General features: G+C 37.5%; 1 protein-coding gene across 1 annotated transcript in view; it reads left to right on the top strand.

Annotated features, from left to right (window-relative positions):
* GPATCH2 (G-patch domain containing 2) overlaps window positions 1–19,164 on the top strand; it is a 146,634-nt gene extending 127,470 nt beyond the window's left edge. The window contains exons 9-10 of the mRNA XM_033099743.1: window positions 4,390–4,478; window positions 16,160–19,164. Of these exons, the coding sequence (XP_032955634.1) occupies window positions 4,390–4,478; window positions 16,160–16,380 (310 nt within the window). The 3' untranslated portion in view covers window positions 16,381–19,164. The remainder of the gene's footprint in view (window positions 1–4,389; window positions 4,479–16,159) is intronic.
* Window positions 19,165–21,693: the final 2,529 nt, after the last annotated feature.

The following is a 21,693-nucleotide window of genomic DNA, read 5'->3' as shown; positions in this document are numbered from 1 at the left end:
ATTTCTGTGCAGCTGATGCCCTGTCCAGGCGGATATTTTTCTCACTGACAGTGAGCGTTCTTGCCAAATGCCAGAGCCCCCAGTCACGTCTGTTTGTCTCCGCTCTGCAGCTTGTCTGAGGGTGCTTGGGAACACATTTTATCCAGGGGGCAGCTTTCACGAGGCCTAATTCTCTGAAAAGCCTCTATTTGTAAATCCACAGGAAGAAGAGACAGGTCCCTATTGTGTTCCCTCTACTATTATTGTGTTTGACACTGCCTGCTTCAGCCCATGTCAGCCCATGTCAAAGCCGGGTTTTCAGGCAAGGTGGTTCTCGCGAGGGTTTTTTCTTTCTGTTTTCTGCTTTTGAGGTTTTTTGTTCGTTTGTTTTTTCACTTTTTTCCCTCCAGATAAAATGCCCAGCTTCCTACCACCACACCGTCTAAAAGGATGATGGGATAAACCAGTGAAGTCTGTTTGGAAAGCAAATAAACTCCATTAAGACTTCTTTTTGAGCTCTGCTTTTCTAATATTTACTAGGAAAACTTTCAGAGTTAATACATGGGAAGCTATGTTTCCAATCACAACTGACAGTGCTAATTAATAATGAAACAGCATTACTTCTTTATCCTTTTCACTTAAAGATATGTGTGTGTTTACCCCTAATATTAAACATATCAGTAGTTTATAAAGGTAACAGGTCACGGTTTGTCTCCCCTCTTCTCTACTGCAAGCAAATACTCTAACTGAAACAAACGTACTGATGGAGCCCATTGGCAATTTCCACACAGTGCCTTACAAAAGGATCGTAGCATTATTATTTAGTATCTTTGGGTCTGTTCGTAGGACAACATATTGTCATTCTTCAAAAACACCACAGCAGAAAACGCACAAAAATTGCCGACTATCACCTTGAGTAATAATCCAAGTGTTAATGCTTTGCAAAGACAAACGACTCATTTAGACTGAAGCCAGTCAGGCTGCCTTTGAGACTTTCATTGATTTTAAATTAAAAAATAACTGCTGTGTTTTACATGAAGAGTGACAACTAAATAACGGAGTGGACCTTACTGGGTGTTATGGGCAGCAGCTCCATTGCACCTGTCTGAGGGAAAAAGGGGGAGGACAAACCCAAATGGGGTGCTCTCACTGATCAATAATCCAGATCTCGCAATGTGCTATATAGCAGGTAGTCAATTCTTGACAGAATTACTGAAATACAGCGAGCTGCTTTCCTTATGGATCAGGTCTCCGAGTTCAATGTATGGACTTAATTAACTTTAACTTTATTCTCCTTGAGCGTTTGGCTATTTTTCTTTATGTAGCTTTGTTGGGGGTGGGGAGAGAAGTTGAATGAAAATGAAAATGTTATATTCTATTGGTTCTGTAAAGAAGCCCAAACGGGAATTGTGGCTCCACGTGTGTGTGTGTGTGTGTGTGTGTGTGTGTGTGTGTTAACATTTTGTTTTCCCTAGCTTGCTTTCTTGTAAGAATACAGTTTAAAATATCTATAACATACAAAATATGTGTCAATAGACTGTTTATGTTATTAACAGGCTTCTGATCAACAGTAGGCTATTGATAGGACTGGGGTTTTCTACCGTGTGGAGGTCAGCACCCTCATCCTCTCAACTCTCTCGTTTTCCAAAGATCAACTACAGCCCTTCTGTAAACACTGCTCTCCAAACCTCCTGAACTATTCGCAATTCTCTGAACAGAACAAGCTCTGTCATTTAGAAATACTTCCAGCAATGAGTATGGAAAACCCCACCAGCAGTGGCTTAATCTGTAAGAATATTTATTCTGTGTTAACAAGAGGGTCAGAAGCAGATAGTCCATGGGTTGGTTTGCACAGGTCAAAAAGGGGCACGCTTCAGAATTCAGACTCCCCCTTCACTCCCGTTTTCCGAATGCTGCCTTCCCCTTCTCCTTAACTGTTCCCAATATCTGAGCCTGTCGGGGATATATGCTGTGCTCTGCAGAACGCAAGTTTTATTCCAGTCTTTTGCTAGGGGGAAGGTTTCAAGAGGGAGCAGAGCTGTTAAAGGATAATTTGTACCAAAAAGGTAAATTTGTGACTCTTTTACAGATGTAAAATGAATGTGTGTTTGACGTTTTATTTAATGCATTAATTAATGAGGGAACCAGGCAGATCTTACAATAGGTCCAAAGGAGAAATCAAAGAAACCCAGGAGTAAGGAGTATTGAAATGAGTGTGCAAATGGGTGCAAAACTAGCTTTTCCACAGGAGATGTGCTTGTCCTTCTTCCTCAGAACAGACCTCACTTGCATTTCGATAGACGAGAATTATTTCCCATCGCTTTCTGTTAGCTATAACTTAGCATTAGTGGAAGCATATAACCTAGTGGAAAAGCTCCCATGGAATCAGGAGCAGATGACTGGGAGAGTGTATTCTAAAAGCACAGTTTTCTATGGAAGCACAAAGTTTTCCCCAAAAAAGGAAAAAAATAAAAAAGGTACAGTCAATGCAACATGTTAAGAATTGTTATAAAAGACTAAACAATAAACTCTCTAGTAATAGTAAAGTTGGCTGTGCCTGTCACTGCCACCACTGTCCCCAGTCTCTTTGTGCCCTGAGGACTTTAGCTCCTGCTCAAACTTAAGCTCTTCCAGTAGCAGGACTTGAACATTTCATTTCCTTTGTATTTTCCACCCCCTCTTTTCCTACTCTCCACATTTTCACCACCACTGTGGGGTCTTGTGCTACATATGTCAGTAGTAGATATTAATGAGTGCTTGCTGAATAAGTGAATTCGTTAATTTTGTATGAGAAGGATGTGTCTGTTCTGATATTATTTTAAATTTTTTTTTAAATTTCTGCGTAGTTTTAAAAATAGATGTGATCATAACCATTCCTTTTGCCTTGGCACTGTGAGAGCCAAGAGTATGCCGTAGAAACCAATAAGAATGTTACAGTTATGCATGTTAATGAATATTTTGACATATTATATGTGATATATATACATATATCACATATAATATTATATATATTATATAATATATATATTTCTGCAAAGTTAGTCACTAACTGCACTAATTTTTAAAAAGTATTTAAATAATTATAAATGTTTATTCTGTAAGAGGGAAATAGTATGCACTCAATACAAAAAGAAGAGACAACTAGACAAATACCCATTCGCTCTTAGCTATATTGATAGGCTTTCTTCATAAGTATATTCCCTAGGTGTATTTCTTTGGTTGTGTACACCCTTCAATTAGTCTGATCATGACCTGTACTTTACTTTCTGCCTTCTAGCTAGAACTTATAGTTAAAGTAATATTGTTCCACAGCTCCAATTTTTCATAATTTTTAAAAACCTGAATGCACGTGTCTAAACATATATTTGGGGTCTTGCCTGAATTAATTTTTTTTTTCCTTTTAAATACTTCTCTGATAATCTGGTTGTTTTCCAATGGAGCCCTAGAAAACTTCAGGATACTACCGGATACCTCTCTGAATCACTGAAAGTGCTCTAATAAACCTGCTTTGTTTGTTTCTGCTTCATGCTCACCAGACACTATCCTAACCTCATATCTGGGATTATAACCCAGGAAATGAACACAGAATCCTCCTCTAACTTGAAAACTCTGAAGACTTTTAAATCCTTTCCAGCTTTGTATTCGTTTGTCTTGATTTCCAATGGACCGTTCCTAATTTTTCCAAAAACCTCTAATGTAGGGGTCCATGATTAAACAGAATAATCTAATTCTAACTAGTGCTAAGAATAGCAGGTCTACTTCTTCATTCTTGTATATCATGTCTTCACAAATATAATCATCCAGTGTCGTATTAGCCTTTGTAGTAGCAATAGACCAGCATTAATGCATTCAGAGTATGTTTCCTCACCTGATAAATAATTAACTGAAGGATTCTAATCATATGAATTATCAGGGGGAGCATCACTGTTTCCTTCTATTTAAAATGTTTTAGGAGAATTCACTGCCGCATCATATCCTCAAAGAAATTGATCACACTCTTCCTGTAACGAATGCTGTTCTGACAGTAAAGCATTAGTAACCAATTGATAACCTAGCAACAATATTGTGATCGCTTTAGCTAATTAATCTTCGCTATTTTCCTGTCAGAAGCAACAGTGCTTGATTTTATGTTGAGCCAGAAAGATTGCCAGTTTTGAAAATTAAAAAGCATTCCTTTTATATTATTCATTCCAGTAACAATTTATGATGGCGCATTTAGCTGCTGAACGCTTGTCAACAAACGTAATTATGTTTCGATATAAACAAGATTGGTGGTTTTACTATGCTGCTCCATCTTTGTGGAGAATGTTTTGATTTAGGTTCAGATTATACAAGCTGTGTATTTATGTGTCATGTTTTTCCCCTCCTTTGTTAATAGTTTTTTTTTTTTTTCCTGATAATTACTTATAGGCAAACAAGCATGCATTTGGGATCCTTATGCACAGGAGATATCAAACGGAGGAGGAAAGCTGCACCTTTGCCTGGACCTACTACAACAGGTAAAAGAAAAAGGGCTCGGGGCAGAGTGCAAATCCAAAGTTCGTAAAGCATCAGAGATAAAATACAGATAATTTTTAATCCTGTGCACTGAAGACGAGGCACAGTTGCAAGCAATTGTTAAACCATTTGCATCTAGTGTCGAGAGGGAGTACATGTGCCTTCTGAAGATTGTTCAGGCAGCCAATCCGTAAAATACTTGCCGCACACCTGCCCCAATGCACGACTTTGTATGAAGCATTGAAGGATGCAGAAACTTCAAAGGTTGTGTCTTTGGCCTCAAGAAATTACAGACTTGTTGGGAAAACAGGGCATTAATAGATGCAAAGGCAAATAAGCCCAGAAGAGATTAATAGTAATAAATTTGAATGTTCGGGGATTGCCCTCAAAACTCAAGCCCTATGTTGTGGATATTTCCATCTGGCCCTGAATGGGACAGTCTGGTTTCTTGCCCCAGCTCTGCTCTGCAGCAGTCTTAGATTTGTCTTTCCTTATGTAGGCAACAGTAGCTTTAGAATTAAAAAAAAAAAAAAAATCTCTCAGCATTTCACCTCAAAAACCATATCATTCAAAGAACATGTCATTCTAATGAGTGTGGAATAGGAAACCCACAAGTGCTGACAAAGAGAAGTCGCTGGACCAGAGGGGACAGGAATCCTTCCTGGAAAGGCGAAGAATCAAGCTTGGTTGTTGTGAAGGAGGTGAGTAAGATTCGTGCACATCACAAAATCTCCTGCAAGAGCAATAGTAAGGGAGGCTGAGAGAAAAGCAGTGATGGAAGGAAGCAACTGGTGTTAACATGTAGATGCCCACATCGGAATAAACAACAGTCGACCATAATAGTTGTGTGATGCAGCAAACTGACTAGAAAAAGTGTGTTCAGTGCAGGTACTTGGTCAGTTACAAAGAATAAGAGCCTTGGCCTCTTGCCTGGGGTCCTTAACCATTCAGATTTGTAAACTTTCTCTTCATTTCATTTGGGAAACCTTTTGGAGGAAAAGTTGTTTTTTCCATGATTAATTATAGAATAGAATATGAAAATAAGATTCATGTCAGCATGAGCGTAAGCAGTGAGAAGGTGGAAATATATACGTATATATATCTTGACATGGTGATTTTTCAAAGGAGATGAAAAATGTGAAGCTTAAATTCTCCATTTAGGGAACCTATCGCTTAGTTCAGCACTAAGAAGTTGAAGAATAATTTAAAATTGGAGCACGCGTAATGCAGTTCTTGCACCCATATAAAGGGCTACATTACAAAATTAGGCATGTGGTTATAATATCTGCTCCTCATCTTCTAGCTGTATTAAATTTTCAGAGATGGAAGTTGGAAACACCTGTGTGTTGAATGTGTTTGTATTTATGCAAAAAAAATACTTTACCACTCACTGGGTACCTACTATGTACGAGAAATTTTATTATGTCTTTTTATCTTCGCAACAACTTTATGTAAAGTTCATTATCATTACTTTATACCATAAAATTAAAATTCAGAGAAGTGTCAGGATCTTCTTAGCTACCTAAGAAGACATGATTATTGAATGGCAAAGGGAGGCTTCCAGCCTATACCTGCATGGCCCCTAAACACATGCTGTTTCCATGACAACATACTCATGGCCTTTTGGTAAGAATATATGGGTAAAGACTGTCTCATTGCATATGTTTCCATGAACCCACTACTGTATGTCTTAAGTTTCATAGAAGATTCATCTAAATGTTTCTATGCAGAGTATGCATTAGAATACTCCTAATATAGCTCTTTATACAGGAACATATAGCCACTTTTAGATTAAATCCGTGTCGTAAGTTCCTCAAATCTTTCCTAAGGCAGGTGTAGGATTCTTTAATTCCCCACTCCAGTTGAATGGTCCCCTGAATTCACTTATCTTTCAATGATTCGAGCATTAGTGGCAGAAATAGTCCAAGAACCATCTCAGGAATGTGACAAAAGCACCTTAGTGCCAGCGTAAGGAAGAGAGAATACCAGGGTCAAGTCCGAACACTCTGAACATGTGTGAGGTGAGAAGGAAAACGCATCAATGGTTGAGGATGATGCTATAATTATTTCTACAAGGTGATCTTGACATTACAACTCAACAGCATCAGAGGAAACCATTTATATGGAGTATGGGTATAAACGTTAAACTTTAACCTAAAACATTCCTAAGCTTCCACCAGAATATTCCAGATGTTATATCTCTCAAAACTGTTGTGATTCTCATAAGATTCGGGATTTTTATTATATTACCAGATTTTTTTACTTAATAAAATTCATAGAAATTTAATGCGATTGTGTAATGACTCAAAATGTAGTAGAGCAGGAGAATTATGTTGCTCGTTTTCAGTACATTTTTAAAATCCATGCATAACTGTTCCTCTCAGAGAGGAAGAGAATGAGGTTATTTAAAAGTCCTGAGTTTTAAAAAGAATATCTTCTAATAGTTTAAGGTGAAGATTATTATGCGTATCCAAGTAAGAAATGCATTTGCATAAATACATTTGATAATGAGGTTATGAATCCTAGATTATCTTGTCTCTGAAAATTATAATTTTGAAATTCTGGAATATAATAAGTCACATAATAAAACGTCAGTTATATTTGTAAGCTTCCAAAGTTGAGTTAGCACGTAGAATTAGAGGGATTTGTTTTTTATTTTTTATTTTTTTGCCATTTTATAGTCCCTTGCAGACCTCCCAAACAACACACTGAACTGAGATATACTTTCACAATTCCTTCTGTCTGTAGTCAACATTCAACTCTTTAACTCAACATTTAAACTCTCCTTTAAAATAGGGAATAAGTGTTAAAAGGCTGACAGCTTGACTATTGTTTAATAATCTCCTCAAATTTATATGTGAAATGTTATGCTGTCAAACAGCCGGTTTAGAAAAAACCAAAAAATTGTCAGAAAATTAGAATTAGGCACTTTAACTTTATAATCCCAAACTGGGTTTATACAACAATTTAAGACCCTAAAGATAAAGTTATATATTGTATAATGAATAATATTGTTGGAAAAGATTTAAAGTCCCCTCTCAAATGAATAACCCCACATTTGGTCATCTTTACCTGCTAGTATATTGAAAATTTTACTCACCCCATTTTAGTACTTGCATTGAAGCATAATTTCAGTTACTTTATAAGGCTGTGGACCAGCCAGCAGTGTTATCGGTTAAACATTTATTAATGGTGACAGGAACACCAAATTTATTTCAGTGCTTTGGCTTATTTACTGCTCTTTCACCTTTGTATTTTGTATTGACAAAGTAAAATGAATATTGATAAGGTGAGCTATTGATTTTTTAAATGTATGGCTTGTTCTCTGCCTCACCCAAAGTCACAGACCAAAAGATAGTGGATGTCTCAGTAGCAAAGGATGTAGATTTACTATTATAAAATTGAGAACTGTTGAAGCAAGAAGGTTTGCCAGCAGAATGCATTTTATAGTTTGAAAAATGTCATCTGTAAAGGTGAAGAAAAGCAGTGAACAAAATAGGAGGAATATTATTAACACATTTTGAAAAGGCAGTCAGCAGTGTTGGTTATGGGCTGTGTTTTGGGGAGAAGTCATAGCTTACTGAGGATTTGATAATAAAAAAGATTTAAATATGTTTATTGAGAGATTGTGGCTACCACATTTTTTTTAAAAAATGTTTTGTCCACTATATGTTACTAAATTCATTGTTTCCCACAATTAGTATTTGCTGTTATTGTTTTTGTTTTTTATTGAAAAAATATCATGGGGAAAATATTCATCATATGGGTCAACCTTTTTTACTATACAGTTTAAATTATGCAAAGAGATGCCTGTTGAACTTTAAGATCTCAGTATAGATATTGCTCTAAGGGGTTTTCATGGATATACAAGTTCTTGGCAAGAGGTTGCATTACAGCTTTAGTGACTTTTCAACTTTTCCCCTGCATTGTACTGATATTTCAATAATAAAATAATCTTTCTGGCCATTTAAGGCAATAAAGGCAGATTATAAATTATAATAATGGGTGAAGATTTTTTAAAGGTATGCTTTTCATTAAAAGTCATACTGAACATAATCAGGAAGGTTTTGTGTCACCAAGCTCCTTTTCAAGGTGCTATATGTCTTCAAGTCGTCCAAATCTATCTTACCAATAATTACACTTTATTTTCTTTTATCATGGATCTATGAGTATTGTAGATTATTCTTTTATTTCTTCCAGGATTTTAAAATAGGCAGATTTTTGAGGGGGATTGTTGTTATTAATTTGGAAACCACACTATCTCTGAACATATAGCAAAAGCCTAGAAAATAGATAATCCTGCGCCTCTTGATACATGGACCACCAAACTTCCCTGCAGTGGCATGCTTTAGTAGAGACTTAAACAGCAATCCATTACCATTTGGTACAAGAAATACCTAAGGAGAGGGTAAGCACACATATTAGGTAGAAAATAGTTGCTGTTCCTGCCAATATGAAAGACTAAATAATGAGAAAATCCTCAAACTACAGAATACCTGGACATGCTGAATAAAATGGAAAGCCATCTTTTTAGTTGCACAGCTGAGACTGCTGTGCAGGAAAGAAAGAGAAATGCTGATGACCAAAAACGGTCCTAAGCAGCCCCCAAGCCCATGTCCAGTTTTGTCAGTCACAGAAACCGTGCAGCATGTTGGTTAGTGTGGGAAGGGAGCCAAGCCAGGGAGCTGACCTTAGCAAGCCAGACCCTCTGGGAAGCTTAATTCTCAGAAAAGAGCAAATTAAAAACAAAACTCACTCACACGCACAGGAAAGTAAAGGACCTCATTGCCATCTGGGTCCAAGTAGAACATGCAAGATTTGTAGCCAAGAGCCTACCCTCACATGAGTTTCTAGTTGAAAACCCCACCAAGCCAAAGTATTTTCACAAAAGCTGGTCTGTGAAGCAAATGCACAAGCACTCTAGAGGTTCATGTCATCAACCCCAAGCCTCAAGAAGAACCACAAATGAAACCCTACTGAAGATGATCTCATAAAACAAAACTAAAAGAGTTACTAAAACAGATGCAAAAATGAAAAGGGATAACTGGCAAAGAAATAGACAAATGTAGTAAAGAACCAAGTAGAAATTTGAGATTATTTTATTTATTAAGAAAAAAAATTGAAAATTACAAACTTACTGGATGAGTTAAACAGAAGATTAAAGACAGCTGGGGAAAAAAAAACAGTGAATTTTAAGGACAATCTCAAGAAACTACCTAAAAGAAGCGCAGAGGGATAAAAATGTGGAAAATATAAAAGAATGGCTGGAGGACTTGAAGGAGAATGAAGTTAAACATCTGTCTAATACAACTTCCAGAAAGAGTAGAAAGAATAGGGAGGGATAACATTTTGGAGAATATTGACAGAATTCAATGATAATGGCAGCATTTTTATATCTGAAAAGAAATGTGAACTTTCATATTCATAAAATACAAGTTTTTATCGGGAAATAGTAAATATAAAAAATAAAGTCATACCTAGACATATTGTAATAAAACTTTAGAATACCAAAGACAAACAGAAGAACTCTAGAGCACCCAAGAAGGAAAGATATAACCTGTAGAGGAATGAAATTACACTGTTAGCAACCTTAAAAACAGGAGTACAATCCAGACGATGAGATACTTTCTGAGTGCTGAGATAAAATAACAGAAACAACCTAGAGTTTTGTATCCAGTTAAACTATTTCCCAAGAGTGATGTTAAAGACATTTTCAGGTTAAGACTGATCATTACTAAATTTAACACCTCAGATAGAAAAACAGAATCCATAAAAAAGAATGAAAATCAAGAAGCAATTTGTGATCAAATAAATTGTTAAACATGTGCATAAAGCTAAACTATTATAATAGTGAACGTATAAAATTAATAATGATGGTGACAGGGACCGTCAAGATGACTTGATTGTATAAAAAAATGGAACTAAAACTGTGGACAACAATAATACATAAAGTGTGAGGGCATAATAAACCAGATATGCGTGTCAACATTTAAAGGTAGTTACTAAAAGAACACAAATGTGTAATTTTCAAGCTAGTATAAGCAAATAATAGATGCCAGAAAGGAGGAAACAAAAATGTGTAGTAAAAGCAAGGTAAATAGCATTAAGTAACATAATAAAAACAAATCCAGATATGACAGTAATCACAGGAAATGTAAATGGGGTAAATGCATCAGTTAATTTCAGGGATTACGTGTCATAACAGATAAAAGAACAACACTCATTAAATGCTTTTATAATAAATACAACTAAAACATAAGTTGTAATTTAAATGGAAAGTCCAAGAAAGCTAGAGTAGCTGGATTTATAGCAAAATGAATCTTGATTTATTTCAGGAGAGTTGAAATACTCTCTTTAGACAGACTTAACTATGCTAGTTTAGACTACTAGTTTTTCTAGGAGTTTGACAGTTGTGAATAGGATAAAAATTTCAGTCATTTGGGAAAATGTGGCAGAATAAATGACATAGTAGAAATTTTGGTGATATTGTACTTTAATACAGTATCAATCAGTGAAAGGATAACATTTAGACGCAGATGTCCTAAGTTCATCTATACAGGGGAGCCAATGATGACCTTACAGTGATGAGGAAGATGAACAGAAATACAGAGACGGAAGCATTGGTAATCTCTAAGACCTAAAGACACTATTATATTCTGAGTTATCCAAGTATTTCAATGTGTGTATGCTGTATGTTGTCCACATGCAAAGTGAGAAGTTAATATTACAGTTTGCATATAATCCCATTAATTTTTTTTTAATGGCTTGCGAAACATCATCTCTACTGAAATTATTTATGTGCCATTAATTCTCATAGGGAAGCAGTGCAGGGAATAGAAAGTGTAAGCTTTTCGAGTGAATCTTAACCTACAAACTCCCTGTGTAGCAATGGTCAAGTCACTTCATCTCTCTGAGGTCCAGTATAATCACCCCCTGGCGCATCGTTATGAAGAATGGAGATAATGAATGTCATATGCCTAACAAGTAATCCACATGCTGGATTCACAGTGGGCAGACCATAGACGATCCTGATTATGTTTCAGCAAACATCCCTGTGTGCCTTCAGAACCGATACACTTTTATTTTGAGATTTTTGTTTGTTTGTTTGTTTTAGTTTTCTGAAAACCCTGTTGTTCGATACTTAATCATTCCATAAGAAATATATTTCTATAACCAAAACATCTGTTAGTAAACACACTCCCTTCTCCAAACATGTCAATACAGATCATGTCTTTTCTTCTCTACAACGTTTTCGCCACTGAAGAAAAAAACCTAGAAACTCGCTTTACGTTAGATTTTCATTATGTGAAAAGTAAGTGCCTTGTATTTTTGAGCACTTAACTACTTGAACTGATTTAACAAAATTCACATGAAAAATGTCTCCAGTATTGCAGATAAAATATAGAATGGTCTGAATCAATAAAGCTTTTCTATATTAAGAAATGAAATAATTAAAACATTCGACAGAAAGTAGTAACACCTACCACTTTCTCACAGCTCAAATTGTGCTTAATGCTGTTGAACAGTAATATTAGGTTGGTGCAAAGGAAACTGCGGGTTAAAAGGTTAAAAATCACTGCAAAAACCGCAATTTGCACCCACCTAATAAAATACTCGTGTTCCTAAGTTAGTGACTGAGAACAGAGGAGAGTGTTAAAATTTTGCAGTTTTAATAACATCACTAATAATAGCAGCCCTGCCCCTCAGCTGGCTCCTAAAGTGACGGGGAAGAGATGCAGGGAAGGAAGAATGAGCGAGAACCACCGAGTGCCTTCTGAATACAGGGAAGGGACTGCCTCAGACTGCGTGTGTCACCTCCCCTTCCATTGGCTGTTTATCCAACATCAATACGACACTTTAGGAGCCAAATTACTAAACAAGCTGCCAATTAGGCTTGCAGTCAGCTGGATAGATTAGCAGCTAAGAGAGTCTGATACAAGATTTTCATCTCTTGAGCCAATTACACAAGTGAATTGCCATCCACAATACTCTTTGGAAGATTTGCAGGGAAAGGACCGATTCAGCTATAAGAGGTATGAGACCCAGCATGAAGAGAGCTGGGAGTGGAACGTGGATGGGTTAGCAGGCTAGGAATTGCTGACACTGCCCAAGCAGGAAGACAGCCTTCTAGGAAAGGACGCAAAAGAGAAGGAAATCATGGTTGGAGTATGCTGTGCTGAGCCAGAGTTGTTCCCTCACATGTCTTAATCTCATAAAAAACAAAACAAAACAAAACAGGATGAGAGACCAACAGATCTCATTCTAGAAACATTTTCCATGAAAATCTGTTGTTGTCTTTTTGGTTTCTTTGTTTGTTTTTTAAGGTTAAACAGAAAATCCATTGCTTTTCTGTTTTGTTTTGCTTTGTCAGGAATCTGTGTTTCTAGGTGGAAAGATTTAGCATTTGAGAAATTTCGTGTTCCTCCTGTTTTTGTTGTTGTTGTTGTTTATCTTCAAAGTACAAGGTAATACTTTATTAAGAAGAGAAATGAAACCAGCATGTAAAAAAGAGAGAATGGTCTCTTGTCCAACTTTTGAAGAACACAAGCCGGGGAGGAGTAAGGAGGCCACTCCTGGGCCACCATGCTTAAAATAGCAACATTTTAAAATTCTGATAGTAAATCAATTACTAAAAAATTATGATGGTAAATCAGCTATCATTTGTTCACTTTGGAACTGAAAACTTACTACAATTTAGCATTTTTTGTGGGGATGTTTTAAGTTCTCCTTAAACATTAAACCCATTTGAATCTGAACTTTTGCAAGTTTTCGTATCAAAAATACAATTAAACAGATGTGTAGCCTAGAGCAGAATTAGATCGCCGATCTGATTTTAGCTTATAGGTGGAATTAAATTAAATCATAACAGTCACTAAAAAATCGGGAACATGGGACAGGATGCTAGTGCCCTATTTAACTTGACACACCTGATGAGCAGCTATTAGATGCCCTGGGGTTTTGTTTTGGTCTTCACCATAGTAATCATTTCAAAATAAAATTTTAATGGCCTTTTGTGTTGTTGTTCTATTAAGAAAGTGTTTGAATAGAAGACTTTTATTTATTTATGTATTTATTTATTTGTTTTTGTAACTAAGAGGTTCATTTCTTACATTTTATATATATGTGTGTGTATGTGCACATATATATATTTGCATATATATATGCACACATTTCGTATACACGTGTGTGTATATATATGTGTAGATATATATATATATATATATATATATATATATATGCAGAGATTTTACACACACACACACATTTTGCCCTTGGGAAGCAATAAATAATGTTAGTCAAGAATTTTTCCTTGCTATTAGTCCTTGCTATTCAGGCTTTTTGCAATTGAACGTTTTTCCTGTTACATGTGAAGGTACTTGTTTCAATGAGCTAAGAGCCAGCTGGATAAATCCCCAACCAACTCATTATTGTGCTAACCTTACAGTCTATTCTATTCTCGGTCCTAAAGTGCACTGAAGATGGAGACTCCCACAATGTTCAATATAGAGCTTTGAAAATCCGCTGATGATAACTCTAGTAAATAAGACAGTGTCCGTGCTTAAAACTCATCTCTAGCACTTTGCCGATTTCTTCTTCTGTAAGTCAGAATCACGAGGAACACCCCACTTGCTACTAGGCCCCAGAATGCGAGACACAAATTATCAGATTAGACTGTTGGATCAACCCTGGCATTTCTTTTATTATTATTTTATTTTTCCCTGTGAAATGACTGTGCCAGAGAATACATGGACATGCATAGGTACAGTTTAAAGAACAATAATAAGCTGGCCATTTGCGTCACCACCACCCAGGTCCAGAAACAGAATGCCATACTCTGTGGTCCCACGGGTAATATTTGTATTACTGCTACCGGTGCTTGAGGAGCCTTCTGTGCCTTGTATCACCCTCCTAAACATCGTCTTAGAGAAGGAGGAGGACAGAGTCCCAACTGGACGTGCAGTCATAATCCCGAGTCAGGGAGGAAAAACATCCTGATGATAATGATGGAGGAAAACAGGTGAAGGGCAGCTGTGAGTTGGTGCCAAGGAGACATAGCCAACAAGCCTTTGAGAGTAGTGAGTGATTTTGTCAACAACTGCTCATTTCAACTCTCAAACTCTCTAGGAAGACATTGCCCACACTTCAGAGCAGAAGTACGCTGGGTCCAGGACAGAGGGCTGAGGACTGGCTGATAAGACCACGGGTATCCTACATATCTTGAAAAGTGAGGCATCTTTATCCCTGGAGGCCCAAGGAGGGCATGATGGGCAAACACTACATCCCTGTACGTTTGTAACCTCAGAGTTCTAGGGATGCCTCGGTATAGGAGATTAGGCTGAATGTGGTCTCACTAAAACAAAGGCTGTTTCATGATACCCTCACCCCCTTTTACCTACACAATCTCCAATATTAGTTGGATAATCACTTCTTTCTTCTGCAAGGAGCATAACATAACCACAAGAAATGCTCTGGTAACGGAGAGTCCTGATTGCTTGTGTCTGGTTATCTCCAGATTTGCTACATTCCCTTTTCATACACCATAATCTAATATGTAGCTGCTGCTAGAGGATGAACAGAAATGGACCAATCAAAAAGAGCCAACTTGTGCCATAGCTGAGGCAGACAGACCAAGGCCAAGCCTGCAGCCGACAGAAAGCACTCAGGGTCTTGTGATTCCTTGACTTTTACGACAGTTGTTAATTTCTGACATTAGATGTTTAGTACTTCTACGTTTCCCCCTAGAATCAGATGCATAGTACATATGCTCAACTTTTTCCACAAGAGCCTACTAGACAGTTTAAATTAAAAATCAATCTTTGAAAATGTTATCGAACACAAAATGCTTAAGTAGATGCTTCTCTCAACGTCTCTACTAAGAAGATGGGGAAACAACTGCTGTTTCTAAAACTCGCGATAAGCACTAGCCAATCTTCTTTTCCAAACTTAGGAATGAAGGTAGATAGGAACGGAGTGATGGAGGTAAATAAGGACAATTTTTTACATAGTGTTATTTATACCTTTAATATTCCTTTCCTCTATTTTTCCCTCCGACCTGCGTCTCTGGTCATTAAGACATAGAAATGGAAGGAGGGGGAAGAAGAGAAGAGAATGAAACGATGTACACGTTACACATGAATAACAAATAACAAGAAGAGGCTGATAACCCGCCATCCCAAGGAATTAAGGATGCCATCAATGGTGCTTTTTGTATGGTTGGGTTTTAGTTTTGGTTTTATTAACTATCAAGGCCCTGGGCACATGTACGATACTATCGTACAAGCTGGTAATTTTCAGAACTATCCGTGAGGTGATGAAAAGAATTGCCTTTGTAAAGTACTTGGTCATTCACTGAGTACCTCCATCCCACATAGGGTCTCATCTGATCCTGACGACTTCCTGAGAGGTAGGCGGTGTACGTTCTTTTACTCCTGTTCATATGAGAAAACAAAAGCGCCAGGGGTTAAAGAGCTTATTGGCTATTATGCAGTAGAGCTGAAACTAACTGAGGTCCTTTTCCCTGTACTACAGCCAGCCACTTATCCAAAGAGGGACAAACAGCCCTCCCGGGTGCTTTGTTGGGTACTTTGTTGAAAGGTAAATGTAAGAGAACACAGTTTTCTTAGCCTGAGAGGATCTCCCACCTGTGTCCATACTGATGTCTTTGTTCCTTTTATAATTTCAGGGTTTGTGGGCGAAAATGCCCAGCCCATCGTAGAAAACAACATTGGAAACCGGATGCTCCAGAACATGGGCTGGACGCCTGGCTCGGGCCTCGGACGCGATGGCAAGGGGATTCCTGAGCCAATTCAAGCCTTGCAGAGGCCAAAAGGGCTAGGACTCGGGTATCCTCTACCAAAAAGCTCTCCTGCAGCCACAACCCCCACTCCAGGAAAATCAGCCTAAGAAGAAAAGCCAAGAAGAAACCAACGTTCTACAACTTTCTATTCACTCTACACATCCCATTGTTCTAAAAGTACAACATAGCTTCTGTTTTCGAAGCAGAAATCTACCTGGCCCTGAACGTGTCACTCTAGCTTCCTAACTGCGTCCAGTCCTGTCACAGGCATAGAAATGGGGTGTCGTCATAGTTCATGGTGCTACAGTACAAACCTTGACCTTTAAAACTTTTTCAGCAATTTTCAGCTGTTTCTCGGTATAAAGAACAGCTCATTTCTCTTATTTATTTTGATCTTGTACGTTACTAACGTCTAATGCTGTTTTAGCTTGATTCATTCGTGTGTGCTTGCGACGCCCAGGCAAATGTGAGCGTACCGTTGGGTTTCTCAAATGGGATGGGCCAGAAGGGATTGTGGGTCATGTCATCCGCATTGATGGTTATACAACAGACATATCATTGCATCAATGAAGTCCTAAAAAAATCTTTGATTGAAAGGCTTCCCGACTTCATATTTCTTGAGTTTGGCTTTTTTTTTTTTTTTTAAATCCTTGGACAATGTAGTATGAAGTTCACAGTTGACGCAATTAATGTTTCCCTCTGACGTTTTGACAAAAATGAACCTCACTGTTACCACCAGAGTGCCCTCAACATGATTGTAGTGCGTATTTTATAAATTTTACCTCATTTAGCACATAAAAGGATTATTGAAAGAAAAATGTATTTTTTAAATTCATCATGCCTGAACTGTAAATTCTATAAATCGAGACTTACTTCTACCTCTCTCTTCCCAAAGGTTGATATATATATTTTTTTTCAACATCAACTCAGCTGTAGAAAACTGATTTTAAATCCTAACCATTGATGGAAGTTAGAATATCAGATCAATTTATTTGAAGATGTAAATGGGTCTCCCAAGAATTCAGATTTCTGGCAGTGATCCAACCCATTTGCAAGGTGAACAAAAACGAATGGTACCCACTTGCCCTTTCTAACATCTAAGCAGTTACTTTCAAACCAAGCAAAGCAAGTCACGTTATGCTGTGCCTCGCGTTGTTTTTTTGAATCATCGGCTTCATAATGTCAGAGATTCTAAACTGCTCTCAATGTGGAAGATGTAGATTGGTTATCATTTTCATCATTAAGGACTCATAATAATATTCTATTTGTAATGGCCCTTATTGGTTGAATAAAGGCCAAGATAACACATGTGAATCACCTTTATAATGGGTTTTTTTTTTTTAAGGCTTTGGCTTTTTTAAGAGCAATTTTAGCTTCACTGCAAAATTAAGGCCAAGGCAGAGATTTCTCCTAGGCCCTCCACCCCCGCACATGCACTGCCCCCACTCCTTCAACCTTCCCCACCAGAGGGGTGCGTGTGTTATAGCTGATGAACCTACACGACACGTCATTATCACCCAAAGCCCACAATTTACATTACCGTTCACTCTTGGTGTGGTACATTTTATGGACTTGAATAAATGTATAAGGACATGTATCAGACACAGGCGTTTTGCTGCCCCCAAATTCCTCTGCTCCACTGTAATAGGGTTTTGAAAATTTGCAAATCAAGAGATTTTTAAAGGGGGGACGAGGAGTTTTGGGCATGCAATAGACCTTTCCCTGGTGGTCCCCTGCCAGTTAGGGAGAGGACGGTCAGCTGCTATTTGAAAGCCTCCTGATGGTTTGCCAAATGTATACATTTCTTTTAAGAATTACCTTCTTTCTTAGGGTTATTGTGGTAAGAGGCCAGGTCAATTAGAGGACCTATAAACTACCAGGTGAGTTGCTCTTTTGAAGCATTCTTGCTGGATAAAGTCACCTTGTTGTATGATTACTTTCTACAAATTTGTTACTTAGGAATTTGCCATTTTTAAAAAAAATGCTTTTTGTTAACTCATTCTCTCGATTACAAGCAGGAAAACCTGGGGGATACTGTCTATAATAACAGTTTAAAATTTCTTTATGGCAGTTTATAGTGCTCTGGTGTCTGTTCAAAAGATTTTTCTTTAAATTCCAATATTTTCTGAAAATCGGAAGATCTTCTAAAAATCTCAGCATTTTGGAAAGCCAAATGTGGAGCCACGAATAACACCCAATGAGGTTACTGGGAGACTGACCCCAAACTCCTGAGGACTTGGCTGCTCTTCTTCACTTTGCCAGGTTAACCCTCAAAGAGCAGAACATACACCGACTGGCGTAGGGGACTCTTCAATGAAATGTTGCGGTCTTCATGAACATTTTGTTGTCCTGGCGGCGTACTGCTCTTCTGAAGCAGCTCTTCTAAGATGCTCACTTCACTTGGGTGCCATTCTCTACACTCCTCCTTAATAATCCTTCTTTATAGTTTCAGCTGATAGAAGAAAGCTCTTAAACCTTGACATCTAAAGTCACAGAGGACTTACAATATTTCTTCATCTGTGGAAGTGTTTAACTATACAGAAGACATGAATCAATACTCAAAGTAGAGAAGTGGCAACATCCAAGCTTCCCCATGCTCTACACCAGGGGTGTCCAAACTGCGGCCTGCGATCCATTGTTAATTGGCCCGCAGCAAATGCCAAAAATAGATTTAGTTTACTTAAATAAACCAGGTGAGGCAATACGTACTTCACCTCGAGTGAGTGGCCCGGCTTTTTGTGTATTTTACCGCATACGGCCCTTGGTGAGAAACGTTGAAAAAGTTTGGACACCCCTGCTCTACACATACACCAGGAGTGCAGACGTCCCTTGAAATTAGCAATTCAACTTTTTGTCTTTAGATACTTGTTATACTTGATATTGACCACACTGTGTTCAATATCCCCTTTTCCCTCTTTTTCTCTTCCTCCCTCCCTCCTTCCCTCCCTCCTTCCCTCCATTGTTAAATTACACAGTACCCGCTTTAGAAGAAAATGCATTGCTAACTAAAATTCATTAATTAATTGGTCTCAACATTTGAATACATAGGTTTCATAACTCACACTGTGGCTATCAAACAGACGTTCAGACAGTAGGGTTAAACATAAACATAGTGTGTACCTATAGGTGTGTTTACAGGGCACCCAGTGTGCAATATACAGACATGATTGCAAAATACTGCATTTTATTCATATGCCTATTTTAACATTATGAATTGATATTCTTGCAATTAACTGACAATTGCTTCTCGTCAATATATTTTCATTTTGAGCAGATATTTCATGAAAGAGAAAAATTACTGTTGACATGCTTTTTAAAGTCATTTTCTAAAACAACAGTGACCTAAATTGATATTGTAAAATGCAGTTGTTTAGCAAGGACTATTTTGGATTTTCTTTTTTTTTTTTTAAGATTTTTTTTCTTTTGGTAGAAAGCTATACTAATAATACAACAAAGAATGAAAGAATAAACATATGTTTAAGAATGTTATTTATGAGCAGTCATTGTTTCATGCTTTAAATGTTTCCCTCTTACCTTAAACTAATGAAAAATAAAGGCGAAAGTACTTTTAAAAAACTTTTTTTTAACTGCTATCCATTGACAATTAATATTTAACAGTGCAGTTAAATTGATTGGTAATCTTTAAGCCATGGAAAATTTTCGATATTTTTCAAAAAAAATTAGAGAAAAGACTTGCTAAACAAATTTGACTTACACTTATTCACAGCTGATTGTGACCGGTTCTACCCCATTTCCCTGTTTTTGTTTGTTTTCTCTGAAGTTGGGCTGCACTCACTGGCTTAAGGTCTCTTTCCACTCAGATCCTACGATTCAGACACAGTGAGTACAGGTTCTCTCTCTGGCCACTTGAAATATCACAGCCACTCCATCTCCTTCTGAAAAACTGTACTTCTCGTTAACATGCTTGTCTATTTTTAATATTTTGTAATACTCATTCAAGTGTTGAAGTTTATCTTTTCTCCTGAAAATCTAAGTAGACTTAATGGAGGAAGTAGTTTTCTTTTTTTTTTTTTAATCCAATAGGTATTAAATACTCATTTATCTAACAGGCTTGCAGTAATATATACTCAACTGACAAGTGGACCATGAAGGCCCCTTCTGCTGGGTTCCTACTAAGCAAAGACTCATTACTTTACACACCTGACATTTTAAGTAGATCCAGATTTGTCTCTAGCGAGTCAGTGCCATCAATTGCCAGGAGTATGATCTAGTATTGTCACGTTTCCTTTATCTAGACATTAGAGTGGTCTTCTGTCTTTGAATTGTCACAGTTTAAATCATTCTCAGATTCACAGACCTCACTCCTGTTGCATTATCAGAATGTCCTGTGTTTAACTCCTTAATCTTTCAAGGATGAAGTTAGGTAACAATTGAAGGCTATTTTTGTGTTTCTCTAGGTTTTTGTTGTTGTTGTTCTTCGTTTGAATTTTCAAAATAAATTACTAGCATTTTAAATGCATGTATACTACTTGATTTTTCAGCTGTAAGATGGGAGGGACAAGACTATATTATGATAGCATCCTACGTAAAAAGAACACCCAAAACTATTTTCTACCTGTTTTCATCTTCCTAAGATATTTCAAAGAAAGGTACATTTCCTTCTGAAGCCAGAATTCTTTAATAAAAGTAGAAAGGATGAGAACTAGTATCCTAACTCATTATAAGCTTAGAAATATGCTTTCCAAAAGCAAACACATTCTTATATCTCTTATTGAGGTGAATTTCTTCAAACGTCAGAATTTCACAGTTACAATGAGCCAATGAGTTTGGGGGTGGGGGTGGAATTTAAGGTTCTGTGAGATGGCTGCATGGCTAATCTGTAATTCTGACGTTCTTTGTTGATGGCTGTAATTCATTATGGAAACTATGGACAACCCACGAGGTATGCAGTTCACAAAATAATTTTTAAGTGGATGTGAAGTGCTTGGCAGCACCCACTAAAGACGTGAAATTTAAAGTGCAAAACCACAATCTTTCTCATGCAATAGCCAGTGTCTTTGGGTCCTCAGCAGTCAGTACAGTGGGCCATATTCTGTCTGGCCCTCTTCTTGACCCGCCCACATCTCTACACACCTGTCCTTTTCCTGTACCACCTCTAATAATAACTTTCCATGCCTCTCAGTCTACCTCACATATTTTCCTATCGCAGCACAGCCTTCCAAATGGGGGAAACGATGGCCGAACACACAGGACACCGGCACGTTTTGACTCCCATGCCGTCGTACTTTTCCGTCAGGTCCCTTGACAACTCAGCTAGAAACAAGCAGCTGCAGATTTCGCCCCACTCAGTGAGTAATTGTCTGCACCACAGTGACAGATGTGCAATATAGCAGCTTCAGGAAAAAATTAACAGTTTGTCCAGCATGTCAGCTCGCTCTTTTTAGTGCTTGGGAGGTCTT

The sequence above is a fragment of the Rhinolophus ferrumequinum genome, chromosome 27 (genome assembly GCF_004115265.2).
Source record: "Rhinolophus ferrumequinum isolate MPI-CBG mRhiFer1 chromosome 27, mRhiFer1_v1.p, whole genome shotgun sequence".
NCBI lineage: Eukaryota > Metazoa > Chordata > Mammalia > Chiroptera > Rhinolophidae > Rhinolophus > Rhinolophus ferrumequinum.
Note: the sequence above shows the minus strand (reverse complement) of the source record. Positions and strands in the feature narration are given on the sequence as shown.